This window comes from Ovis aries, chromosome 11, assembly GCF_016772045.2.
Source record: "Ovis aries strain OAR_USU_Benz2616 breed Rambouillet chromosome 11, ARS-UI_Ramb_v3.0, whole genome shotgun sequence".
Classification (NCBI taxonomy): Eukaryota; Metazoa; Chordata; class Mammalia; order Artiodactyla; family Bovidae; genus Ovis; species Ovis aries.
In genome coordinates, this window is record NC_056064.1 from 16935658 (window position 1) to 16963584 (window position 27927).

The following is a 27927-nucleotide window of genomic DNA, read 5'->3' on the forward strand; positions in this document are numbered from 1 at the left end:
AGCTTCTACTAGTTCTTTGCCATTCAGTGTTATCCACAAACCAGCGGCATCAGCAACACCAACACATCAGAAACACCAGCTGGTCAGAAACCCAGTGTCTTGGGACCTACCCAAAACCTGCTCTATCAGAAACTGCACTTTAACAAGGTTCTCTGGTGACAGACTTTATTTTCTTGGGCTCCAAAATCACTGCAGATGGTGACTACAGCCATGAAATTAAAAGATGTTTGCTGGTTGGAAGAAAAGCTATGACCAACCTAAACAGCATATTATAAAGCAGACACATTACTTTACCAACAAAGGCCCGTGTAGTCAAAGCTATGGTTTTTCTCACATCATGTACAGATGTGAGAGTTGAACTGTAAAGGAAGCTGAGCGCCAAAGAATTGATGCTTTTGAACTGTGGTGTTGGAAAAGTCTCTTGAGAGTCCCTTGGACTGCAAGGAGATTAAACCAGTTAATCCTGATGGAAATCAATCCTGAATATTCATTGGAAGGACTGATGCTCAAACTGAAGCTCCAATACTTTGGCCACCTGATGCAAAGAACTTACTCACTGGAAAAGACCCTGATGCTGGGAAAGACTGAAGGCAGGAGAAGGGGATGACAGAAGATGAGACGGTTGGATGGCATCACTGACTCGATGGACATGAGTTTGAGCAAGCTCGGGGAGTTGGTGATGGACAGGGAGGCCTGGCATGCTGCAGTCCATGGGGTCGCAAAGAGTCAGACATGACTGAGTGACTTAACTGGTGGTTCCAGGAGTATTAAAGTTTGAAGAGCACAATAATAGTTCACACTCCTCCTCCACCAAAAACACACAGACACCTAAATCTGTTTGCTGGGAACACTCGCCCAGAGTCTTACTATAAATAAGAACCTCCATGGAGCTCCATTTCATTTCGCGCTTGCATACACCATGAAGAGTGGTTTGATTTGAAGCCTGAATTAGGAAGGAAAACCCTGGGATGGTATAGGCACATACTGTTCCTTTAAGAGCCAGAAGTGAGGCAGCAAAGTCAGGGCAGCTGTAACCACACCCCCTTAGACGGCAGAACTGGGGTTGGGTACCAGCGGCAGTACTTCCCGCATCCCCCCTCTCCTTCCTGGTCCTCACTTTCGGAACCCTCCCGCCCCTCCCCAGAGAACCCATCATCCCATTAGATTTCTTTTTTTTTATTTTACTTATTTGTTCCTGGCTGTGCTGGATCTTCATTGCTGTGCGCAGGCCTTGCCTAGTTGCAGTGAGAGGGGGCTGCTCTCTAGTCGCGCTGCGGGGGCTCCTCTTGCGGGGGCTCCTCTTGTTGCAGAGCTCTAGAGCACAGGCTTCAGTAGCTGGAGCACACAGGCTTAGTTGCCCCGAGGCGTGTGGAATCTTCCCAGACCAGAGATCAAACCCACGTCCCTTGCATTGACAGGTGAATTCTTAACCAGCGGACCACCAGAGAAGTCCCTCCGCCCCATTCGATTTCTGATACCCAGTCTAGTCCTGGCTGCTCATCTCTGCCCCGGCCCTAAATTTTACCTCCGTATTTCCCACTGTCCTGTGTCCTTCTTTTTTAAATTAAGTTTTATTGGAATATAGCTGCTTTCCAGCATTGCATTAGTTTCCACGGCACAGCACAGGCTATCAGACATGTATATTTATATGTTGTTGTTGCTGCTTAGTTGCCCAGTCACGTCCGACTCTTGGCGACCCCATGAACTGCAGCACACCAGGCCTCCTTGTCCCTCACCATCTCCTGAAGTTCACCCAAGCTCATGTCCATTACATCAGTGATGCCATCCAGCCATCTCATCCTCTGACACCCTCTTCTCCTTCGACCTTCAATCTTTCCAAGCATCAGGGATTTTTTCCGAAGAGTTGGCTGTTCACATCAGATGACCAAAATATATATATATATGTGATATATATCCCCTCTTTTTTTGGATTTCCTTCCCATTTAGGTCACCATCAGAACATTGAGTAGAGTTCCTTATACTATACAGTAGGTTCTTATTAGTTATCTGTCTTATACATAGTATTAATAGTGTATATAAGTCAATCACAGTCTCCCAATTCATCCCACCCCCCACTTCCTGTGTTCTTATTTCCAGCCCTGCAGGGGCTGCACCCCTCAGGGCCCCCTCTTCATCCATCCATCAACCAACCATTAATGTGACAAACATTTATCAAGCATCTGCACAACCAGGGAGCCCACAGATGCTTAACACCCAGCCCCATTCATGGGGAGCCTGCAGTCTAGGGGAGGAGACCAGCCAACAGGAGAGCCACTGTTTGTAACGCCTTGTGGTAGGTGCTAGGAGAGGAGAAGCAGAGAGTGCCTGAGGAGTCTCACTCAAGTTTAGAGGGTCAGGGAATGCTGCCTGGAAGAGTCCTGTCTAAACTGGTATTCAGGGATCAACAAGCATTATCTGGATGAAAAGTGGAAAGAAAAGCATCCCAACCATCATGAACAAAGAAAAGGCACAGAGGCAAGGACCTCTTGCTCTTGTGAGTAATTCATATCGTAGACCATAATGCCTGGATCAGGAAGTAGGCAGCAGGTGGGGCTGGATCAAGCAGGGCCTGAAGGCCAGGTTAAGGATTTGGTCTTTAACCTGAGGATTTCTGTTATGTTGTCATGCAACAGATATTTAATGAGAGCCTTCACAGGGTCCTGAACTAAGTAAAGCTGGGTCAAAAGAACCACCGGGCAGGATGAGGTCCCAAAGACCCTGAGGCCTTTGGGACAGACAGAAAGAGGCCGCATCGTAGAAAGATAAATGGGGGCAGAGGATTGCATGCACTGAGCGCCCAGTGATCAGAGGGGACGTGCTGTGGGCGTCAAGGAAACGGAGTGGAAGGACGAGCCAGGAGGGCTTCCTGAAGGAGGCATGACTTGAGATGCAATTCAGCAACCTCAGCCGTAATATAGGGACTCCAAGCAGACAGGGGCACAGGAAGTCCTCAGAAGACTGGCTGGCCCTAGAGGACCTTGGGAAGCCAGAAGTGACTCTCAGGGAATGAATGGTCCTGGGGCAGGAGAGAAACGTGGGACAACGGAGCTGGTTAATGGTGGAGGAGCTGTGGTGGAGTCCGAGTGAGCAGGGCGGCCGGAACTGAGTGGGGAGGTGCGCAAGGAATCCCTCCACGTGCAGGCATCGGGGCACACTCCTTCGCCAGGCACTTGGGAGGGAGGGGCTGCCAGCTTCCTAAGTATCCACTGGATTCTGTTTTCAGCTTGTTAAACCTGTGAATATGGGCTTCCCTGGTGGCTCAGTGGTAAAGAATCCACCTGCCAATGCCGGAGACACATGTTGGATCCCTAGCTTGGGAAGATCCCCTGGAGAAAGAAACGGCAACCCACTCCAGTATTCTTGTCTGGGAAGATCCCATGAACAGAGGAGCGTGACAGGCTATAGCCCATGGGGTCGCAAAAGAGCAGGACGCAACTTAGAACCTAAACAACAAAACCAATCTATGAATGTAACTCCACTGGAGGCAGCTGACTACCCGGTATTCCTGGAGTGCTGGGAGAGGGATGGACCATCCTGACCCCACCCCGGGAGAGCACTTTCCTGAGAAATGCAGCTGGGAGAGCCCTGACCCAGGGTGGAGGAGAAGGAGCTTGCCCCAAACCACGTGACCCATGATGGCAGAGCTCCCTGAGCCTGTTCATGGCACAAGCGTGAAGTGTGCTGAGAGGCCCTTCCTCCCACCCCACGCTCTCCCCCGAAGTCAGAGCATCTGTGGAACAAGTTGCAAGCCTGCAAACGGCCTTATTCCTGGGCCGAAGCATCATTGATCAAGCCCATTCCTCATCGGGATCAATACAAGGGGACATCTTACCCCAGTTTTTTATTTCCGAGGGATAGTTTATGAGCTAAGTGGCTGAAGTCTAAATAACAAAGCTGTGTTTACTTGATAAATGATGCTCCGGAATGCCTGAGACGCCGCATTTGCTAAACCTGCACCATAAGCTTTTCTGCAATGATGAATTCTCTCTGGCGTCAGGCAAAGCCGAAAGCCACAGGCACCCCCGAGGACAGTCTCCTGCAGAACTGTGCCTCGCACAGACACAGCTCAGGAAAAACTCTGAGCATTGATTTCCCTCACGTGACTATGCTATGTTTGCGGTAGGATCGTAGAATCCCGGAATGCTGGGCTGGGAAAACCCAGAGAGACCATAAAGGATGTGTCCTTGCCAAACAACCTCCTAATTTTACCTACAGAGAAACTGAGGCCCAGGGAAAGAAGGTTGCTTTGGTAACTGGTTTGGCTGCCTTGGAGCGAGAGCTGTTGATTCTGTTGGGTTCCAGCCTTGTGCCCGCCCAGGGGAAGGGAAATCGGCCCTCCACCTCCCTCCTCAAAAGCTTGAGGGCTATTAGGGAGTAGGCAGGTCAGCTGATGATTACAAGAAAGTGTTGCAGAAGCGCCAGCACAAAACACAAGTCTGGGCGCACATGTGTGTGAGCTTAGTCGCTTCAGTCGTGTCCGATTCTTTGTGACCCGATGGACTGTAGCCTGCCAGGCTCCTCTGTCCATGGGATTCTCCAGGCAAGAATACTGGAGTGGGCTGCCATGCCCTCCTCCAGGGGGACCTTCCCCACCCAGGATCAAACCCGCATCTCTCGTGTCTTCTGCACGGGCAGGCAGGTTCTTTACCACTAGCGCCACCTGGGAAGCCCACAGGTCTGCACACCAAGGTCTAAAGGCAAGAAGGAATGGATGAAGGAAGCTTCTTGGCTGAGGGACACAAACTGAGCCTTGAGGTCCAGGTAGCTGGCTGAAGGCTGAGAAGCAGGAAGAAACATCGGAGCAGGGAAATAGAAGGGCAACGGAGGATAGGCTATGGGAGCCCAGTGGTTTGGGAGAGGACAAGAGGAGAGACAGGAAGGCAGATCACAGAGGGTCTTCTGCAGAAAAAAGGAGCTTGGATTTTACTGGGGAAGGTGGTGATGTGACTGAGGCTGCATTTTAGGACGATCAGGTGGGAGTCAGACTGGAGGGGGTGCATGAGAGGCAGGGTGTCCAGTTAGGAGACTGTTGCAACGGTCCAGGAGGGAGCTGAGGACAGCCTCAACTGTAGAGTGGAGGGAACACCTGCATGGTCGTGGGGAGATGGAATTAGACTTGCTCACCCATCCAGGGGGAGTAAAGGGAAAGGGTGCGTGCGTGCTAAGTCACTTCAGCCGTGCCCAACTCTGTGCGAACCTATGTGAACTATAGCCCTCCAGGCTCCCCTGTCCATGAGATTCTCCAGGCAAGAATGCTGGAGTGGGTTGCCATGCCCTCCTCCAGAGGATCTTCCCGATCCGGGGATCAAACCCGTGTCTCTTACATCTCCTGTGTTGGCAGGCAGGCTCTTTATCACTACTGTCACCTGGTAAGCCCAAAGGGAAAAGGAGAAAGGGGTCAATTTATCAAGTCTAAAATTTAAGAATTCAGATATCCAATGTTCTCTGAGTTTTGAGCTGAGTGTCCACATAACAGCTAGTAGAGGTGAGTTTCCATATACAGTCTGATGAGTAGAAGCCACTGTTCTCACTCATGATGAACCTTCAGTTTGAGTAACTGAGTTCTGTTGAATAAAGTATTGCCGTAGTAGATGTGTGGGCTTGGTAGCTCAGTCATGCCCCACTCTTTGCGACCCCATGAACTGTAGCCCACCAGGCCCCTCTGTCCATGGGACTCTCCAGGCAAGAATATCGGAGCAGGTCACCATTTCCTACTCCAGGGGATTTTCCCAACCCAGGGATCAAACCCACATGTCTTGTGTCTCCTGCGTTGGCAGGCCTATTCTTTGCCACTGGGCCACCTGGGAGGTCAAAGCAGATAAGAGAGGTTCACTGCTGTAGCGATCGACCCTTCAGTGAGAACGGTTAAGCACAGTGAAAGTATATTTCTCCTTCGCGTGTAGTCTGGTGCGATGGGCAGCGGAGCCCTGCTCCGTGCAGTTATTCAAGGATCCACCTTTCTCCCATCTGCGCCTCTGCCCTCCTCCTCTAGTTTCTCAGACTCATCACTCCTTCCGACATCAGCCATGGAAAGAGAGAGCACATCTACTCTTAACCGCCGCAGCCCAGGAGAAAGAGTCCCACACGCCACCCAGAGACACGTGCATTTGTGCTAAGTCACTTGAGTCATGCCCAACTCTTTTTGACCCCATGGACTGTGTAGCCCGCCAGGCTCCTCTGTCCATGGGATTCTCCAGGCAAGAATACTGGAGTGGGTTGCCATGCCCTCCTCCAGGGCATCTTTCTCCCCCAGGGATCGAACCGGTGTCTCTTATGTCTCCGTCACTGGCAGGCAGGTTCTTTACCACTAACGCCACTCAGAGGCACAGGGGGATGGAAAAGCCCACCAGCCCAGGAGGAAGATGAGCATTCCAATACTGAAACACACGAGGTCCAGTTTGCCCTTGCAGTGGCTCCACAATTCTTGTACGTGGCACTTTCTTAAGATGCTCCAGACACTCACTGGAGCTCAGTGGATGAAGTTTGCCCAGCCATTCCTGATCCAAAGACTCCAAACAGACAAGGGTGCCTCAAACCCTGGAGGTCACCAAACATCCACTGCATTCTGTGCCCTGGCCTCTCTGTCTTGAGACGAGGGCTCAGCTCTCCACCTGCCAGCTTCCCAATGCCCAAAGCTTTCTGTTCTCCACGTGTGCCTCCTAATAGATGGCTCTTCCCTTCCGCACCCACAGGAGACAGAGGCTCTAAGGCAGTTGTCGAGAATTACCGCAGCCCAGAGAAAGGACGGGGAGAGGGAGAGTGATTCATCAAGAAGACTTATAAGCCGATTGGGCAGCCCATGATCAGAGCTGTTTAGCTACCCAAAGGGATAGCAAGATAAATTACAGCCGGAAGAATGAACAATTACAGCTGTGGCCTCTTACATTGTGAAGGCTTGTTCCAATCACCTGTCACTGGGCTTTTAAAGTTTAGGGAGAAACATTTGGAAGGGGGAGGGGTGCCTGATTCTGTGTTTCTATCTTGCTTTTAAACAACTGAAGGATGGGTTCCTGGGAAAAAGGGTGAGATGGATATTTGTAAACGAAATCTTTCCCTTGGGTTACTCCTTCAGATCTTTTTTTTTTTTTTTTTCACCAATTCTGTTTGATTTCTAGCGGGTAATGGTTGCCAGCGCTGGCTGTCCATAACACAGACTGAGCTCTTTCTCTCTCGCCACTAAAGTCCCTGTCAAATGGCTAATGAATCATAAACAGGCATGGCAGCATGCACGTGTAGCTGCCACTTAAAGGACCCTGGCTAAGCCCTTTGTGAAAATCAAAGATCCTTGAATCATTAAAATAACCCCTCTCCTGGCTCAAGGCTGGGTGAATTTTATAGACAGGATGCTCTTAAGGCAAACAAAATTTTCTGGACTCTTTTTCCAGTGACAAAGGCCAAGATCTCGGCTATGTTGAGCACCTGCTCTGTGTCCTACAAACAACTCACTGGATGTGGTTCCTATATTATCTCACAAAAGCTCTCCAGGACAGAGACAGGAGGTAACCGATACTCAAAGAAACTCAATGGTTTGCCCAAGGTCACCAAGCTAGCACTCAGTGAAGCTGGGTTTCAAGCTTAGGATGTCTGACTCCGAACATAATTCTTTCTGCTCCCGACACCATCCCCAAGTAAAGTGACTGTCTGTGGGCCTCCCTGGAGGACCCCAGAGCTGAGTGCATTTATTTGTGTTTTTGCAAAGTTCACCAAAAAAGAACTTCTCTGGTGGGTCCAGTGGCTAAGACTCCAAGCTCCTGATGCAGGGGCCCCAGTTTCAATCCCTGGTCAGGGAATGGGATCCCCCATGCTGCTGCTAAGACCAAATAAATAAGCTCCCTGGAAAGGACAGAACTTGAAGCTGCAGGGCTGTGGACAGTGCAGTGGTTAACTAGGTATACGAGATCACCCTGCCCTCACAGGTGGCTGGGCGGTAACCCGAAAAGAGGTCTAGATGGGGTGAGGGAGCAGGAGGCAGCTGGCTCAGTCGGCATGGGACAGGACCAGGAGTCAAAAGACTTGGGTTCTTGTCCAAACCCTTTCTCTGAATTGCTGGATGATCGCAGGCAAATCATTTTGCTGCTGTGAGCCTCCGTCTCCCCAACATTACAATGGTGATAACATGGCTGTCTCACATTGAGAGAAACAGGATGCCTTCTGGAGAGCCTCCCTAGGTCTCTGAATGGGTGGCCCCTCTGAAAGAGCAATGGCCATCACCTGGCATTAGACAGGGAGGGCTTCCTTGGAGCGGGGACCGCAGGAGAGAGGTGCTGAGTTTCAGCATCAGACTGTCCAAGTCTGAATCCTGACTCCGTCACTTCCCAGCAGTGAGATCTTGGGCAAACCTCCACACAACTCTGTCTGAGATTCCTCATCTGTATATGAGGGATAACAATGGTACCCACCTCATACTATATCTATGCAAAGTGCCTGGCCCAGAAGGTGTGTGTCCCACTTCCTCCCTGCCCCCAGCCTCCCACTCTCTACCATGATGCCATACACCAGCATGCCCACCACCACGCAGGAGGGCTGAAGCCGTGGAACAACCTCAAGGAGCTTGAACGGGAAAGAGCTTGAACGGGAGATTGTTCCTCTTTGAAAGGCAAGCAACCCAGGGCTTCCTCATGGTCTGACAGTTTGCATCTGTTCATCTGTGATGTTCCAGACTTGCAAGGGAAGGTTCACTTCAAAGACCACTTTGTCAAAGCAGCAGGGAAGACATCAGAGCATTTTGTAGTTAAGTCAATATTGCTTATGGTTTCTCCAGATGTGATTTCCAAAGCCTCTGAATTGGGGAGGAGAGGAGTGGGGTGGGCAGCACAACATTTTGGGGTACCAACTCTATGACTCTATTCACGAGCACTCCCTGGGTGGGGAAGATCCCCTGGAGAAGAGAATGGCAACCCACTCCAGGATTCTTGCCTGGAGAATCCCATGGGCAGAGGAAACTTGTGGGTTATAGTCCATGGGGTTGCAAAGAGTCAGACACCACTGAGCCACTAACCCTTTCACTTTCAAACACGCAGCGGGGTTCCCAGGGAGCTCAGTGGTAAAGAATTTACCTGCCAATGTAAGGGCCACAGAAGATGCAAGTTTGATCCCTGGGTAGGGAAGATTCCCTGGAGGAGGAAATGGCGATCCACTCCAGAGAATCCCATGGACAGAGGAGCCTAGCAGGCTACAGTCCACGGGGTTGCAAAGAGTTGGACACAGCGGAGCTGCATGCACGCACACGTGAGCTCTACAGATACGGACGCCGAGACCTGTAGAGGGGCGTCAAGCATGCCTGGCCATCTGGAGTCAGGATTCGACACTAGCTCTGATCAACCCCAATGTAGACCGTGGTCCTTCAGGAACACAGTGGAAGGGAATGCTGCCAATCCCTGTGGCCAACCAAAAGCTGCCCTCTCTTACCGCTCGCCTCCAGCACAGACGTGCATTCTGCCGGAAGACCCGTGGGGACTCAGGAGTGGCTCTACGAGATCTGTGATCTGGGCAGTTTTCCCAGTAGCCACATTCGGTAGAAGGAGGACTTCCACTGAGGTCTTCGTATGGGTTGTTGACATCTTAGTTGCCATCCCCAGTGGGGCTTCAGGTTTGAGGTCAAGGTCTTCATGCCCAGCAGAGTTGCCTGCCCCCATTGTCTTCCCTCACCTTCCCATCTGTTTCAAGCGGGCCTGCCCTGAGCCTTGGTACCACTGGGGGCAGCAGTGAGCAGGGGATGTTGTCCTGCAGCGCTGCAGAGCTCAGGCATCTGGCCCTTCTCCACTCCACCTGTGCTGAAACTCCAAAAAGGGGAGGTGTCCCCTGGGTACAGTCCCATGGGAGGATACATCTAGAGCTCCTTCAAACACCAGGACTGCTCAGTCTCCACGCTCCCTCTTTTCATGCACCCTCAAGCCCTGAGAAGTAGATAATTATTCCCATTGTGCCGATGAGGAAACTGAGGCTCAAAGATATTTTAAAACTTGCCCAGGATCACATAGGAAGTCATAGCAACAGCTGCCGTTTATTGAGCTCCCACTGTGTGCTAGGTAGCAGGCACGAGCCCATTTAGATTACTTCATCAAATCTAAGACAGAGACAGCTGTAGGGGCCAATATTACATTATGTGCCAGTAAGAAAGAAAAACACTACCACGGATGGGATGGTAAGGTCTTACAGAGGGGTTAGGATGCGGGGAAATATGTGTCTTGCAATTAATGAAATATAGACTTTCTTACAACAATGAGATAAGCATTGTTACTCTCAATTTACAGTTGGGGAAACTGAGCCATTAAGTGACAGAGCTTGAACCCAAAACCAGGTCTGCCTGAGTCCAGAGCCCAGTCTTTTAACCACACAGTCCTGCCCCCGAGTATTGACTAATCCTTGCTCTGCTCCAGTGCAGTCTCTCGCCTAGACCATCTCCTCAGCGTCCATGGAGACTCGCAGGAAGGTACCAGTCCCCCTTCTAGAGGTGAAGAAACAGCTGAGAATTAGAATCCAGAGCCCCATTCCAAAGTCCACTCTCTTTTCTCAATATCATGTTGCATATCCTCTGACACTCGGTGCCTCTGCAACCCCTATCAACTTAAAAAATATTCACAATCTAAAAGCTGAGAGTTGTGTTTTATTCAGTGGGAATTTTTTAGAACTTCAAGCCCAGGAGACAGCATCTCAAGTGACCCTGAGAGAACTGTTCTGAGGAGGCGAGGGCAGGAGCCAGGTGATACAGATGTTTTGCAACAAAGGGCAGGTAGTCTGACCATCAAAAGATTGGAGTTAATTAAAGGAAGCCAGATATCTCAAGTTATGGAATTGAGTGTTTTTCTGTGTATGGGAAGATGCAGGAGTCTGGGCTTAAATGCAATCATTCCTCTCATATGCACCTCAGCCATCTGGGGCCAGTATCCTGAGTTTCTCACATTCTGAGTTCCCTTGGGCTCCCCCTAAGGAGTGACTGCAATCTGGTGGCCCTCAGATCACAGGCATTCTTCCTCTTCCTGAGTGTCCTTGGGGCTCACCAGATCACGGTGGAGGGCTGGAATCGCTGATGACTATGACATCCTTGTTTACTGATATGGCAGGAAGTACTCCATCTCTTATCCCCAAGCTATCTCTTCCACGAGCTCATGTGGTGTCCTGTGTGGAGACCGACACTGACCTTCCCTCAATGGAAAGGTGAGGGTGAATGTCCTTCTCAGGGAGCCAGCCCATAACGGATACAAATGACTCCGAACTCCCGAGGCTGGTGGTGTATTGATCTTTCCACTGTAGTCCTTCCTGATGGTCTAAGCACTTAAGATGATGTCTATGAAAGGGCAATGTGTCCCCAGTTCCCCTTCAAAGCATTTCCTGGACGTACCCCGTAGACTGTAACTATCACTGGGATCACCAGCCCAGCCATACAAAATTGAAATCATTTAGTGGAAAAGGAAGGTTTTTTTAAGCTTGTAAAGTACTCTGACTGTATAAAAAATGTGGCCCAGCATGCTGGCGATGGTGGCATTTCTAGAGACGATGGCCAGGAAGTCACAGTTTGAAGGACTAACAGGTAGTGATAGATGAGATTTTATAGTTATAATGAGCCCCCCATGAATAGTAATTATTTGGGGAATGATGGAACACAGTGTGGCGTCACTCTTTGGAAAAGTGCTTAAGATTCAATTAAATGTGAGTCCAGTTGGTTCTTCCCAGGTGGCACAGTCGTAAAGAATCTGCCTGCAATGCAGGAGACGTGGGTTCGATCCCTGGGTGGGGAAGATCCCCTGGAGAAGGAAATGGCAACCCACTGCAGTATTCTTGCCTGGGAAACTGCATGGACAGAGGAGCCTGGTGGACTACAGTCCATGGGGTCGCAAAAGAATTGGATACCACTTAACAGCTAAATAACAATAACAAGTTGGCGCAGAGCTGAGCTGGAAAGATCAGACCTGAGAACTCAGCCCCAACCTGAGAGTTAAGTGGCTCAAGAGCACAAACTTTTGATGCCAGACCTCATTTGCCAGGATCCACACTTATTTTTATTGTGGTCCATGCTGCGTGACTCAGTCCCCCGACCAGGAATCGAACCCAGAGCCCAGGGCAGTGAAAGCAAAGGCGTCCTAACCACTGGCCACCGGGGAAGTCCTTCATCCACACACTTTATGCCTGTAAATGTCCACCATCCCCACACTGGGAAGTTCCAGGAAGAGGATAATGAAAGAATTTTATGGCCCCTGTTGTAGGCACACAGAGCCTCCCTGCCTGCCTGCCGCAGAGCCTTCACCATACAGGGTCACAGCCCTGGGAGGAAATTCCCCCAGGCTCCTGAATGTGGGCATCTAGGGGGGCAGCAGGGCCGTCCCAGAGGATGAAGGCGGCGGCCGCTCATTCTGATCCCCATGCTGGACTTTCAGAGGCCTCGGGTGGAGTGTGGGGCACGGAGGTATTGCAGGGCCCCCACCCCCAGCTAACTGGAGCTGCACACTCGGTCAGTGTGGGGGCTCAACAAGCATCCTCTCTGTCCATGTTCAGGGCCAGGACATGTAGCGTGCTGCTGGGTCTGCTGGATGTCCTCCTAGCTGGTTCAGAATCTGCTCGAGGGCCAGTGGAGGGCTGAGGTGGGAGTGGGGAGAGGGGGACGGGCACGTGGCCCCAGGGAGGACTGGAGGAGGCAGAGGGCAGAGCTGGGAGGGGCGCCCTGTGTTCAGCCCACCCCAGCCCCAGCACCCACTCATGCACACTCCCAGCCTGGGTGGAAGCCACACCGAGATAGTAGACCCACAGCCTTGGCCTTGACCGTACAGAACAATTGATTATTCCATTTTGCTTCCAGATTGTCTTGGGCTGCAATTGTGGTTTTTTTATTCATCCTCAGACACCACCCCCACCCCAGCTCCGTGCCCGTCCAGTTGTCTGGAAAGTGGATTCTGAACGGAGCTAAAAGCCAAAACTCTAGCAAATGCACTGAGATACTCTTCACTTGGAGAAAACCTGTTGGGTGAACGTTTCAACCTGGACCCAACTTCTCTTTCAAATACACCCACTGAAAAGAGCCAGGTTGTACAAGGCCCCCATTCCAATAGAGACTGTGAATGGGGGCCAGTTCTGTGGCCCTACAAACACATTCGAGACCCCAGCCCCAAGCCCCTGCCCTGTCCGTTAGAACAGGAGTGTTTTCAGTATTTGTAAAGCTGCTGTAACTCAAGGGGAAACAATGGGATGATGGTGGTTGATGGCCAGCCAAGGAGGGAACCCAGGCAGGGCTGTAGCAGAGGGAGGCAGGCGGCTCCAGGTCCCAGAGCGCCCTCTGGTGGTGACACGCACACCTTGATTCATGCGAATCTCCTACTGTTGTGCAGTGCACGCCCTGCACAGCTGTGCATGGCAGTTCTGAGATGGTCTAATCTAACAGAGCCAGTGATCAGTCCCTCTTCTGGCCTCTCCAGTTGATGATACTCAGAGGTAGACATTGGAATGAGGGATCTTCTTAGAAAGATGAAAATACTCCCAGGGTTAAAAAAAAGAAAAACAGAGAAAGTAGATGAAGAGGAAGGAAAGAAAGTTCAGGGCAGAATCTGGAGCTCAAAGGGCCACTTTCCAGCTTATGGAGCTGAGAGTGTGAGTCAGAGAAAGGGGCTGGATGAGTCAGGACCCCCTAGAACCATGTCATGAGGACCCCAGCAGCACTGAAGTCCAGGGGAGAAGGTGCCAGGAGCCCAGGACAGGAAAAGACAAGGATACTTATGCCAACAACCTGCCCAGGGTTGGAGGGATTAAAGAAAACCCGAGGCTCTGAGTAGGGCGGTGCAGGGCCCAGGGCAGGCCCAGAGTGAGTGGCCAAGCCAGGCTGTGTGCCTCCAAGCTCCCACCTCTGGGTGAGGCCACCTCCCTGTCTGCATCCCTATGACACTTCCCCTCTCCCTGTTTCAACCAACAAATCACACACCGAGGCAATTTGCTGAGAACGCGCTGCCGGCACCGACAGCACTCGCCCAAGAAATTGTGCCCGGATGAAGACGCGATGATAATGGCGTGTCGGCATGCGCAGACACGCTGAAGCACGCTCTTCTGCCGAGGCAGCTCTCACCCCCGCGGAGGGGAGACAGGGGGTGAATCCTACAGGGACTGCTACTTCCCCGTGATGTAGAGTCGCTGCAGGCATGGGAGTCAGCGTAAAAAGGATGGAGACTGTTTTAGTCACCCGGGGCTGTTCCAGGGCGCTGAGCAAGGTACACCGGCTGACATCCGCCCACACGCACTCTTGTTGCCCTGCCAGAGGCTCCCCTTCCAGGCCAGGACTTTCTTTACCTCTGGGCCTTGGCCTGGGCAGGTCCTGGGACCTAGAACACCTTTCCCACACCAGATCTAATGGACAACAGTCTTTCTAGACTCAGCTCGCAGGTGACCACTGCCTCCATAAAGAATTTTCTGACTTCCACCCCTACTCCAGGTTGGTCTGGCCATGCCCTTCTCAGTGCCCCCACGATTCCTGTACATTGTGGCTCCATTTCAGCACGTACTTCGTTAGGTGCATGCCTGTTCTTTCTAGAGTGTAAGACCCCAGGTCATAGGAACCAGGTCTTATTCATCTTTGTAGCCTCAATTCCTCCTAGCTATGTTCCTGGGACAGATTAGGTGATAAAGAAACATTTATTGCACACTTGCAAAGTGAATGAGTGAGTAGGTGGGTAGAGGGATGAATAGATGGACAATGGATGGATGGATGGAGAGTAGGTGAATGGATGGGTGGAAGGTGTGGATGGATAAATGGGTGTTGGTAAATGGATGAATGGATGGATGGAGGGAGGGATGGGTGGATGGGGAGCTGGTGGATTGACAAATGGATAGGACAGATGGAAGGATGGAGGCGTGAATGGAGGGTGGATGGATGGATGGATGGATAGATGGATGAATGAATAGATGGATGGAGGGAGGGATGAATGGAGAGTGGGTGGATGGATGAAAATAATAACGAAAACATGATATTTTTATGAAAATAAAACTGCACAAGACTGTCTGCCCCATGACACCAAAGCTGGAAGAATCCTTGGAGAGCTTCACAGGCATATCTAGAGCCAGCAAAGCCCAAGGTGAAACTCATGCTAGAATGAGGCAAGCTACAGTCTTTTTTAAAAAATCCTTCTTTTTTGAGTAAACAATTCACATTTTTTTTGCTCTTATCATATTCTCTCCCACTCACAGACATTTTTGCAATGGATGTAACCTCATTATTTTATTATTAGTCATAAACCATGGGTAATTCACTTTTTAAATGGATTTTGTTGCTTGCTGAAGTGCTGCATCAGCTTACTATGACTTAGTTCCCAGCCAGCACAACAAGGAGCTCTGTGTCTGACCCCGCTGCAGGTCCGGGGGAGTCGCTCTATTCTATTGGGTGAATCCTCCTGTGGTCCAAAGGGTCTGAACGCCAGTCAAGGATTTTTCTGCACAAGAGGGCAGGTTGTGATTATCATTCTCCCAGGGAAGTCACATTCTGTATTTTATAAGGCACATACTAGGTCTTATTCAATCAATGTGACTATTTCACAGCATGTAGTTTGATGGCTTCTACAGATGAAGCTTCCCCAAAATACAACATTTCCTCTTGGTTCTGATTTCACATCTGTGATCGATTGGTGATGTCTGCCAGACACCAGGGTGGGGGAGGGGTACAGTCATGTGGTTTGCCTTATAGATCACACCCTATACCATACTACACCTGGGGGTTATCCCCAGATGCTGCAAGTGAAAAAGCTGTGTCCCCTAGAGAGGACAGTGGGGTCAGGCACAGCCAAGGTCAGGCTGTCTCCTGAGCGCCTTTCGGGAGCCTTGCAGATGGACAGACCTGAATTTGACTCCTGCCTCTCACATCTTAGCTGTGTGGCGTTGGGCAAGTTACTGAAGTTTGCTCATCTGTAACATGGGGAGGATAATGTTTAAGTCGCAGAGTTGTCGTGAAAGATAAACTGTCCAATGAGCCTCTGCGGTATTTCCCATGTCTGTGTGGCACAAAGGGGGACCCGAGAGTGGGCTCTTGTCCAACACTAGGAACAGAATTGTCGGAGGAGACACATGTGCTGTCAAATCAAGAGACTTTACTGGGAAGGGGAACGCGGGCGGAGCGCAGCAGGGTAAGGGAACCCAGGAGGACTGCTCTGCCATGTGCTTCACAATCTCCGGTTTTATGGGGATGGGATTAGTTTCCAGGTTGTCTGTGGCCAATCACTCTGACTCAGGGTCCTTCCTGGTGGTGCACGCATCACTCGGCCAAGATGGATTCCAGCAAGGAGGATTCTGGGAGATTGGTAGGACATACAGCATCTCCTTTTGACCTTTCCTGAATTCTTCCGGTTGGTGGTGGCTTGTTAGTTCCGAGTTCCTTACCAGGACCTCCTGTTGTAAAATAACTCATGTAATGGTTACTATGGTGCCTGGCCAGTTTGCACAGTTTCAGTCAGTGTTTCCCCTAACACTGGAATCTGAAGAACCCATGTTCCATCCCCAAATCTCTGCCACAATCTCCACCCATCCATCTACACACACACACACGCACACACCGCCCCCAGTAACTGGCTCTGCTTCCTGTGGACCCCACCCACTGCAGTATAAGGCAAGGCGAGAGGTAGTGATGAGCGTGTAAATGGTTGTGTTCTACCTCCAGCTCTGTCTCTTGCTATTCATGACCGTAGGCCTCTTTTCCACTCCAATCTCCCCAGATATATTGCTACAATGGGGGTCATAAAAGTACCAACCCCACAAGGTTGTTGAAAGGATTTGAAGAGTCAGTCCAAGTTAGTTAGTAAGGGTTCAGTAAATATCAGCAATGTCTATATCATCAGTTAGTCTACTGTGGATCTTTGGGGCTAGAAGTTCTTGCTCACAAAGGGTCATTGTGAGGATTGAGACACTGTTCTTCTAAGCACCTACATGGGGTCTCCAGCTGGGAGGGCTTATTACTGCTCAGTCTCTCTGCGGTGACCTTGACTTCTTCCTGGTGCCACCTCTTCTGCTTTGACCTTGGGGGTTGAGCTGTCACTAGAGCCGCAGGGACAGGAGGCAGGGATGCCTCACTGCTTCTGTGCTGCCTACAAGGACCTGTTTCCCCTGAGACATCAGAGCTGCCTGTTATTGACTGATGGGTGGATTTGATTTTTGTATTTGATTTGATTTTAGTATTGTTTAAAAGGAGCACAATATAATCATTTGTGAACACACTTAAATCACTCGGCGGGATAAAATAAAAACATCAAACCAAAAATCACAGCTCAGAAAGCAAGCAGGCTCTGATTTCCCCCTCCATCTGGCTGGGCCAGGGGAAGTTTGCTGTTGTAGTGGAAGGTGGGAGGGCATGGGTAGGACCAAGGGGGACCTCATGAGTCTCAGAGCACCAAAGACTTAAGGCCCCGACCATCACAGATGGAATGGGGCTTCCCAGGTGACACTAGTGGTAAAGAATCCGCCTGCCAACGCAGGAGAGGCCCAGAGATGCAGGTTCATCCCCAGGTCAGGAAGATCCCTTGGAGCAGGAAACGGCGACCCACTCCAGCATTCTTGCTGAAAAATTCCATGGACAGAGGAGACTCTCGGGCTGCAGTTCAAGGGGCCACTAAGAGCTGGACACAACTGAGCACACACGCATCGCTCCGTAACAGATGGAACAGAGAAGCCCAGAGAGGTTGAGTGACCGGCTCAAGGTCACACACTGCCATCAGCCCAGGGCTCAGATGTGATTCGATGCTGAGCCCAGCTCAAAGCAGGGCTCGCGGGGACCAACATGAAGGATCCTCTGCTCCTGCTGGATTAGGAGAGGGCAGCCGCCTGCACTCATCCTCTGTACTGTGGCTGGGAGAAAGCAGGATGGTGCAAATCATTCATTCACTCACTCATTCATTCATCCACGAAGTACCAAGCACCCATTATGTGCCAGGCCCTGTATTAGAGGCCTGAGATCCAGTGAATCAGGAAGAGCTAAGACTGTGGCTGGAGATCCAGTGAATCAGGAAGAGCTAAGACTAGCTGGAGAGGGGAGATGCCTATTAGGACAGGCACATAGGACCAGCCACCTACTGACACCTTGAATGAAGGACTTTCATAAGCACTTCCCAAACCTAAGACTCAACAAACTCAGGAAGTATTGCAAGCGAAGCTTTTCCCACCTATTGTCTCATTTTACCCTCAGGGCAGCCCTGCTCCTCACAGAACATTAGCTCTGTTTTGCAGAGAAGGAAGCTGAGCCCCAGAGTAGTTAGGTGACTTCACCAAGGGCACAGGGCCGGTCCGTGATGGCGCCATGCTCTTCCCACTTGGCCCAAGCTGTGTGGGCTTGGGGAGGAGGAAGGGAACAGGTCTCAGGGATCTGGGAACATGCCTTTAGGTGGTGGCAGGAGGGGTCTGTGGCAAACAGGAGCCCCTGGAGAGCAGGTACCCCATTCTACTCATCCCTCTAGCCCCAGCACCCAGCCCGGTACCTGGCACAGTGTAGGAGTTAATGAAGAGCTTGTTCAACTGCGCTGGACCACTGGGCTTTGGTGGTCAACAAAAGACCCCCTGAGCCTTTGTTAGCAGCCCAAACTGTACCCTGATGCCTCTTCCCTGCACCCCAAGGACAGCCCCCTCTTGCCAAGCACTTCTTCATCCACAGGAGTGAGCTGAACACTCTTGCCAACTGTGTTCTCTGCAAAAGAACTCACAAAGGGGATTTTTCCCTTCACTCTCAAGGCGGTTATTCCCAGAGTGACGGCTTCCCACTGGCTCTGAGCCAGGATCCCTCTGGCCTCTTCTTGATCAGTTTCACCAACACGCAAAGGGAAGAAAACACCTTCTCAGCCAAATACTCAGACCCGATTGATCATCTCCTAGCAGCCCACCCTCTGCCCACCCTTTCTTCCAGTTTGTATCAAGTGAGACACAGAGGCTCAAAACCTGGAAGATTCTGGAGGCGTTTCAGCAGCTCTCTGGTCCATATGCCCTGCTTTATGCAGCAGGAAAGTGAGGTTCGCAGGTCACCATTCCTGCCTGAGGAACCATGTAAGTGACTGGAACCTCACTGGGTGTGCAAACTCCGCACTGTAAGCCTTGGCATTCCTGTGAGAGGCTTGGGGGTCACTGCAAGGACCAGGAGGCTGAGTGTGAGACTCTGAGCTCCCCATCTCCTACCTGCGCCCACAGCAGCTCTTCTTTGCTTGTTTATTATATTGGTGTTCATGTCATATTTGATTTGAAGGGAGGGAAAGTTTTATGGCTTTTGAAAGTTAGGAGTTTTGCAGTCTGAAAGACCTGGAATCAATGTAATCTGTGACCCAGGGAAATGGGGCATAACCCGACTGAGCCTCAATTTCTTCATCTGTATAATGGGGATAACAATATCAACCTTACTGCTCGATGAGAAGATAAAATGAGAAAACTCAAAGGGCCAGCACAGAGCCTAACACATGGATGGCACCCGATAACGGGGCTTCACTTCTTCCTAGAAGCCCCAGCAATGCTCTTCTCACGAAGCTACCTGTTACATTTCATTTCTTGTACAATCACAAAGAAACGGTCAAAACCACAGCATGCTAGCTTCCCAGTTAATCAAACGTTGCTAGAGATCCCAGAGAGACTTCAGAAGTAACAGAAAATAAATGTGCATCACGCGTCGTCAGGGTGTATTTCTGCGTTTCCGGTCAAAGCACGGTAGGGGTTTCTGTTGCCAGGTCACTGTACAAGGTGAGACAGAGCCCCGGTAAGGAGATAAGATGCCAACAACATCTTCAGTTTATTCAGCATCTGTTATTCACCAGACACTCTTGGAGATGTTTCCTGTTATTACAGAACAAGGCAGAAAAAAAAATCTTAACATTTGGCTTTAGAATTCCACCCAGGGAGGAAAGTGCCTTTCCTTGAGACGCCATAGGAGAGGATGTTACTGTGCACCAAGATGTCAAAGGATGATGCAGCTACTTAAGAATATGTGGGTTCTGCTTCTGGAAAGGATGGCAAAGCAGACGAGGAGAAAGAAACCAAGAAGGAGAGAAGGCGAGAGGAGGAACATGGAGAGGGGCTGGGCTTAGGCAAGGAGAAGGGGCTTTGCTCTGATGTAGACCCTCCTCCAACTCTGACATCCTCCATATAATCTAATGCCCTGGGTGAACGGGCTTTCATGAAAATGAATGAGGGGCTGAGTTTTGCATCTCATCCATACGACCCAGAACAGAGACCGGAAGACGTCAGCCAAGGGTGACAGCTGGCTTACACATACCTTGTGTTCAAAACCCACAATGTCCCTCTGAAGTAGTTAATACCTCAGGGTGTTTCTCACGCAGAAAGGGCAAGTTCCCCACTACGCAAATGGCACAGTCAGGATTCCAACCCAGCTGGGTCTGAGCACAGAGTGCATGCTCCTACGATGGGTCCTTCCAGCAGACAGGGAACCAGGATCCCAGCCAGGTGGGTTAGCGAGGAAGAAGTAGAAGCCAGGCAGGTCCAAACAAAGACCCCGACCCAGCCCTGGGAAGGAGCCAGCAATGAGAACTCCAGAGTCTAAAAGGATTGGGTCCAGGTGATCATGGTGTCCAGTGCCTAAATCAAAAGGCCAAGTGGCTGACACAACAAAAGAGTCGGGTGGGTACCAGCTAAGCTCAGTGGGCATCTCTCCTTGTCTCCCTCCTCCTGTCTCTCTCCTCTGGTCTTTCCTACCCTTTCCAGGAGCTGCTGCTGCTGCTAAGTCCGGTCAGTAGTGTCCGACTGTGCGCGACCCCATAGACGCAGCCCGCCAGGCTCCCCCGTCCCTGGGATTCTCCAGGCAAGAACACTGGAGTGCAGGAGGGGCATATGAATATACAGCTTCATCATTGCCCCGGCGTCCTCCCTAAAGGAGCATCGTAGCCAAGGCCTTAGAGTGTGGGTCACAGACACAAGGAAAAGGCCAAAGGAGCTTAGCACCTGGTGGCTCAGTTCAGTTCAGTTCAGTTCAGTTGCTCAGTTTGGTCCGACTCTTTGCGACCCCGTGAATCACAGCACGCCACGCCTCCCTGTCCATCACCAACTCCCGCAGTTCACTCAAACTCATGTCCATCGAGTCGGTGATGCCATCCAGCCATCTCATCCTCTGCCGTCCCCTTCTCCGCCTGCCCCCAATCCTTCCCACCATCAAGGTCTTTTCCAATGAGTCAGCTGGTGGCTCAGAAAACAATAAAGAATCGTCCTACAATGCAGGAGACCCAGGTTCAATCCCTGGGGTGGGAAGATCCCCTGCAGAAGGAAATGGCGGTCCACTCCAGTATTCTCACCTGGAGAATCCCTTGGACAGAGGAGCCTCGGGGCTGCAGCCCATGGGTTTGCAAAAAGTCGGACACGACTGAACCACTGGCTGACTCCCTCCAGGCATCTCTGACTATGGGCGGCTAGGCTGACTGCAGCGCCACCTGCTGGCACACCTCGGAATCTGCGGGCTGGGAGAGACTGGGGAAGCCAGCCGCTGAGGAGTAGCATAGGCTATCCCAGCACAGGGAGGGTGCAAACGCCAGTTTCTCTATATAAAATGAAAACGTCTGTGGAGAAAAGCCTCAAGACAGTGGAGCAATGAGAGGCAAGCGCCAGGGTATTCTATCACGAAAGCTCTGAGATCTTGGCTTAGCTCATAAATGTAAGCAATTGTGCAAAGCCACTGGTTCCATGGCATAGTGGGGGTGGGGGTGGGGGGAAGCTAAGGATGGATGCATTGTCAAGTAAAGGCCGGAACACTTTAAGACTCAATCCTGAGCATGTCTCCTCTATCCCTGAGCTGGCTCATCCACCCAACAGCTTCAAGGTCCACCAGAACCTTCCCCCCATTTACAGCTCCACCCCAGATCTCTGTCCCCAGCTTCAGAGCCCTAGAACAGCTGTCTGAGTGCCATCTTGACTTGGGTGTCTGCACTGACAGGAGTCCGTATCATAATAAACCCAACGCAAAATAACTTGAGCTTAAAAAGGATGATTTTCTGGTCTGTAAAACCAGATTGTAAGGACAGCAGAGGTGGAGCTGGTCTGCTTGTTGAAGGAATGAAAAGGCAGAAAAACACGAGGACATTTGTTAGGAGGAAGAAGAGAGGAACTGAGTCTCGGGGATCTGACTAGCTGCTGGGCATTCATCTCATTTAGACCGACGAGGAGGCTAAAAGCTGGGGCTGGAGAACGGGGGTTTCATCACGTATTCAAAGTCACAGAGCTAGCGCATGAAACAGTGGGATTCAAGGTTCTGTCTGACTTGCTCCACTGCCTCTAATTTTCAAATTAAAATTATAGATGTGGAAACAGACTCACAGACTTAGAGAATGATCTTATGGTTACCAAAGGGGAAGGGATAGTTAGGGAGTTTGAGATGGACATATACACACTGCTAGGTTTAAAATGATTAACCAACAAGGTCTTACTGTAGAGCACAGGGAACTCTGCTCAATATTATGTGGCAACCAGCGTGGGAGAGGAGTCTGAGGGAGAATGTGTATGCACGGCTGAGTCCTTTAGCTGTGCCCCTGAAACTGTCACAAAGCTGTTGATCTGTTATACGCCAATACAAAATAAAAAATTTTTTAATAAATAAAGTTTTAAAATTATAGATGTAGGGTCTATGGCTAGGCATAAGGGCTTAAGAGATTTTTGAATCCCCAACTGTACCTGCGATGCTTGAATCTTTCTCTTCCCATCTCAGCCAGGTAGTTGTATGGTTTCTGCTTGCACACCCTTCATGATGGGGAACTCACACTCAAGAGAGTGATTTTATTATTGTTTTTTTTTTTTAGTTTTTTATTTTTTTAATTTTAAAATCTTTAATTCTTACATGCATTCCCAAACATGAACCCCCCTCCCACCGAGAGTGATTTTATTATTGAATCATAAGAGTAGGTTAGAAAGTTGAGACAGAGTGTATCTTTCTTCAGCATTAAAGAAGGGAAGGCAGGGGCTGTGCCTACCGCTGTGTCTGCAACATCAATCAATGTGATCGCCCTCCCCACTTCCCTCAGTACACCTGTTCTTGTGTCTGTCTTTCCCTGGGGATTCCAGGAAACAAATCTAATTCTTCTTCCCGGAGACAGCCCTTCAGATATTTGAAGACAGTGCTTCAGGGTCCCCCTGAGGCTTTGCTTACCCAGGATAAATAGTCCAACCCACTTTCAGACATCCGTTGGTAAGCAAGAGCTGACGCTGTACACACTGCGATTTTCCAGCTGCTGTGCTGTGGGAGGCTTCAGAAAACCTGATGGGACGAATGATAAACCAGCCCCCGCAGGGAAGCCACAGTATCTGGATCACGCGAGCATGCGTGCTCAGTCGTATCCGACTCTGCAACCCCGTGGACGGTAGCCCGCCAGGCTCCTCTCTCCATGGAAGTCTCCAGGAGAGACTACTGGGTTGCCATTTCCTACTCCAGGGGATCTTCCCCACCCAAGGATCAAACCCGAGTCTCTTGCATCTTCTGCACTGGCAAGAGGATTCTTGACTGCTGCTGCCACCTGGGAAGCCCCAGGCCTGGATCATGACCTCTGCATTAAAAAAAGTGGGCGGAGGGGGGAGTGACTGACCCTGAACAAACTGCAGCCCGTCCACAGACCTTCACCTGCTACATTCTAGGTTCATCCACTGTGGGAAACCATTTTAGAGGAAGAATAAATGAGTCTCTCCCAAAATGATTTTACATCATTTTAGGCCCCAGTCTTGCCAAAAGACATTATGAATTCTTCCCAAATCCAGTTTGTGTGCTTATGGATCCAACAGTGAGCAACGTGGGGACCCAGTCCATCCTAATCATACACTATCAAACCTACTCGTCAACCCTCCCAATTTACAGATGGGGAAACTGAGGTCCAGAGGAGAGCAGTGACTTATCCAAAGTTGTACAGGAAATCTGCAAAATCCTGGTCTGCCCATGAACTCCAAAGAAAGATGAGAGAATAATGCAAACCTTCAGGAGAAAGGAAGAAGAAATGAGCTGTAGGAAAAAACAAAAGAGAAAAGCTCTGAAAGGTCCTCTCTGGAGTGTTTTTCTCTCTCTCTCTCTCGTGTCAATTTCCTATAGAGACACAGAGACAATATAATAGTATATATACAAGCAAGGTTGAAGTCAGAAAGTCCTAGGTCCACATGCTGACTCTGCCAGGGACTTTGTGCATGCCCTTGGACAGGCTACTTAACCTTTCTATGTTTTCTTTTATTTATTTACTTGACCATGCTGTGTGTCATGCAGGATCTTAGTTCCCTGGCCAGGAATCAAACCACATGTGCTGCAGTGGAAGTGTGGAATGTTAACCACTGAAGTGCCAGGGAAGTCCCTATTAACCTTTCTTATACTCAGTTTCCTCCCAAATAAAATTATAACAGGAACATCTCTGTAAGCCGTAAAATAAAATATGTAAAGAGATTTTTGGTTCTCAGTTATGGTGGAGCAACTTATACAAGGCTAACTAACCCTCCTGGAACTAACAATTATAAACTCTGGGCAAAAGATTTCAAAAGTACTATTTGATGGGAGGGAGACTAAAAACAGGCAGGAACTGGAATGTTTATACAGACCTTGAAGGAAGGGACCCACCCTGGATGAAATACACATTTATCAATATTTATCGGATCACTCCTTTGAGGACACGTCAACTTCTAAGGGAATATTATAGCTCAAGCAGAAAGCAGTCATCATGGAGTTAAAAAGTCTCAAGCCAGAGTTCAGGGTTGCCAGAAAAGCTTAAAAAATGGGGAGAAAAACCCTAGAAAGGAGGAAGGGGCCCACAGAGCCCTCCAATTTTTACCCCACTTCTCCGCTGCGGAGAAATGCAAGACAACAAATTGTGGAAGTGGGAAGATGCGGCTGGGATAAAAGACTTTGAGAAGATCAGCATTTATAGGGAAAGTTATAAAAGATATAAAAGATAGGAGAAATGGCTTTGGAGCCAGATGTTGAAGGCCTGGGAGGTCCTTGGAGTTTAGGCTGTCACGCAGTAGTTGATCAATTAATTGTTTATTAATTGCATAAGTGAATGAAGGAGCCACCGGGTGTGTTGCAGCTGAAGCTCCAGGGCTGAATGCTGCCGCCTCCTTCCTGTCTTGCAGCTCACATACCTGCCCCCGCCGTGGGGCGAGTGCCGGTCCTCCGAGATGGGGCTCGACTTCTTTCCTGTTTACAGCATCACCGCCTGTAGGATCGACTGTGAGACCCGCTACATCGTGGAGAACTGCAACTGTCGCATGGTCCACATGCCAGGTCAGTGCCAGGGGAGGGTGGCCACAGGGCACCCGGGACTGCCTGCGACCTTTGCATTTCTCACCCGACAGGGCACTCTTCACCCACTCCACAAGGGTGCCAAGGGATGCTGCTCTGGGAAGACGGTTATTTGATGCGCAGACATTCCGGGGGCGGATGGGAACATCCAGTCTGGCAACCAAGGCAACATCCTGGTCTCCAGAGTGGACAGAAGTTTGGAGAGCATTCCTCCCAGTGTTCCATATGTTTGCTAGCTGCTTGCTGTTCTTCCCTCTTAGAGCTTAGTGACCACATGTCTGGATGCTCACAATTCTCCCATCCTGGTGTGGTACACATTCAGACATCCAGATGTTTATTGCTTTCCTCCAGATACTTCCCTTCTTGCATCCAAATGTCTAGCACTCTTTCAAGTGGGGCAAGAGTCCATCAGCCAGCAAGTGAATGCGTGTGTCCTGACATTTCTGTTGTCAGACTAACGATGCATGTAGCCATCGCTAGAGGCAGTCGGCTTGTCACAGGTAGCAGGGGTTGGTGCTGACCGGGGCAGGAAGAGCTTGGCACTGCAGCGCGGAAGGAAGGACGATTGAGGCTACAGTCAGTGGCCTTGGCTTCCAGCTCAGCTCCCGCCACATGACTGCTGTGTGACCTGGCACAAGTTACTAAACGTCTCTGTTCTTACCTCCATCATCTTTAAAATGCAAACGTTTGCTGTTAAGAGGATAAAATTAATCTAAGATATAAAAATTCTTCGTTGGGAATTCCCTGGAGGCCCAGTGGTTAGGATTCTGAGCTTCCAGTGCAAGAGGGTCTCGCTTTGATCCCTGGTCAGGGAACTAAGATCCCACAGTGCAGCAAAAAAAAAAAAAAAAAAAAAAATGCTTTGTCACTTGCAAATGTCAGTGGTGACTGTGTTAACACATGGGGAGAGGGAATTAAGAGTACTGCTGACTGAAGACCTACTGTGTGCAGGGAACTTTCTATTGTATTTCATGGCTATTGTTTCATGATTATATCATACTTTATCTAACTAAATCCTGACCTCGGACATTTAGCTCATTACCAATTGTTTTCTGTCATAACCAATGCTGAAATGAACATCCTCAGAGCTAAATGCTGAACAATAGCATTAGTAATCGGTAATTTCTCTAGTAATCTAAATTTAGGATTATCAATCTTTAAAATTGCCTCTGAGAAGCAGGCAAAGACAGAATGGAATAGAAGACAAAACAAAAAGAGAAACATATCAGTTACATTCTTATTATTAGGAAAGAGGAGCCATTTCAGTTCTTCAGCTCTTGGGGGGAAAAAAAGGTGTTTAGGGGAAAAATAAGAAGAGGATATTGTGGTGGACTTTGACGTTTGTTGCTGTTGTTCAGTCACTAAGTTGTGTCTGGCCTTTTGCGACCCCATGGACTGCAGCACACCAGGCCTCTCTTGTCCCTGACCATCTCCCAGAGTTCACCCGAGTTCATGCCTATTGAGTCGGTGATGCCATCCAACCATCTCATCCTCTGCCATCCCCTTCTCCTTTTGCCTTCAAACTTTCCCAGCATCAGGGTCTTTTCCAATGAGCTGGCTTTGACTTTAGCACATGGGAAAAGAAAAAACAAAGTTTCTGGATATCTACAGAGACCAGGAAGAATTGAGCATTGGTAAATGCTACCTGGGCATTCCTGTGGCTCAGTGGTAAAGATTCTGCCTGCCAATGCCTGAGATGCAGGTTCACTCCCTGAATTGGGAAGGTCACCTGGAAAAGGAAATGGCAACCAACTCCAGTAGTCTTGCCTGGAGCATTCCATGGACAGAGAAGCCTAGCAGACTACAGTCCATAGGATCACAAAGAGTCAGACACAACTGAGGGACTCAACAACAAAAACGCTGCCGGCAGGATGCTCAGACTGCGTCACCAGCCAGTGAGGTTTCCCCATGGAACCTGAGCCCAAGCAAGCAGGAGAGATTTTAATCATTCCCCACACGACACTGTTACTGGCATCTCAGTTATAATGTGGAATGAAGGGCACAGCAAAAAGGAGACTGACCAAGCAGCCTTCCTCACCTACAGCAGCATACTGTGATGGAAAGAGCCCTAGGCTCGGGAGCACACAGCCCTGGGTTCCAAGCCCACCTCCATCACTGCAGGCGTGGGAGAACAGGATATTTAAACCTCAATTCTCTCATCAATAAAACAGACACAGTAGTTCCTATTTCCAAAGGTACCTAAGTGGGTTAAAGGGGATGATGCATGCCCAGTGCTTAGTAGATACTTACCACTGCCTCCCTACTGTCAACACTTTCTTTCACCTATATGAAAGAAATTAGCTAGATGGTTCCTATTAACACAGAGAGGATCCAAGCCCAGTCTTCTGGTCCCCCACTACCCGTGGCAGTCCTGATTGATAGCTGCCTTCTGACTGTCCACTGGTGAACTGCTACCCCTCCCAAGTACCCCAGTGCAATCCCTTCCCCCGGCCCAAGGAGGAGAAGGGTTGCTGCCTGAGTACCTCTCCCTGTCTTTCTTCTTTGCAGGGGATGCCCCTTTCTGTACCCCTGAGCAGCACAAGGAGTGTGCAGAGCCTGCCCTAGGTCAGTACCAGGGGCCCAGTGGAATGATGGGGGTGGGGGCTGCGATGGAGACCTTGGAGATCTTCCAGGTGTGAGAAAGAGATGGGGGAAAGGGGGATGGGGAAGGCCGAGGGGGAAAGAGGCTGGACAGGGTGGCATCCCTGCAGGGACAGGAGAAGGAGATGGAGAGG

At 50.0% G+C, this 27927-nt stretch overlaps 1 protein-coding gene across 1 annotated transcript in view; it reads left to right on the top strand.

Moving 5' to 3' along the window:
• The window catches only part of LOC101120341 (acid-sensing ion channel 2), a 296516-nt gene that overhangs the window by 254896 nt on the left and 13693 nt on the right, over window positions 1–27927 (top strand). The window contains exons 4-5 of the mRNA XM_027975288.3: window positions 25024–25174; window positions 27701–27757. Coding sequence (XP_027831089.1) covers window positions 25024–25174; window positions 27701–27757 — 208 coding nt within the window. The remainder of the gene's footprint in view (window positions 1–25023; window positions 25175–27700; window positions 27758–27927) is intronic.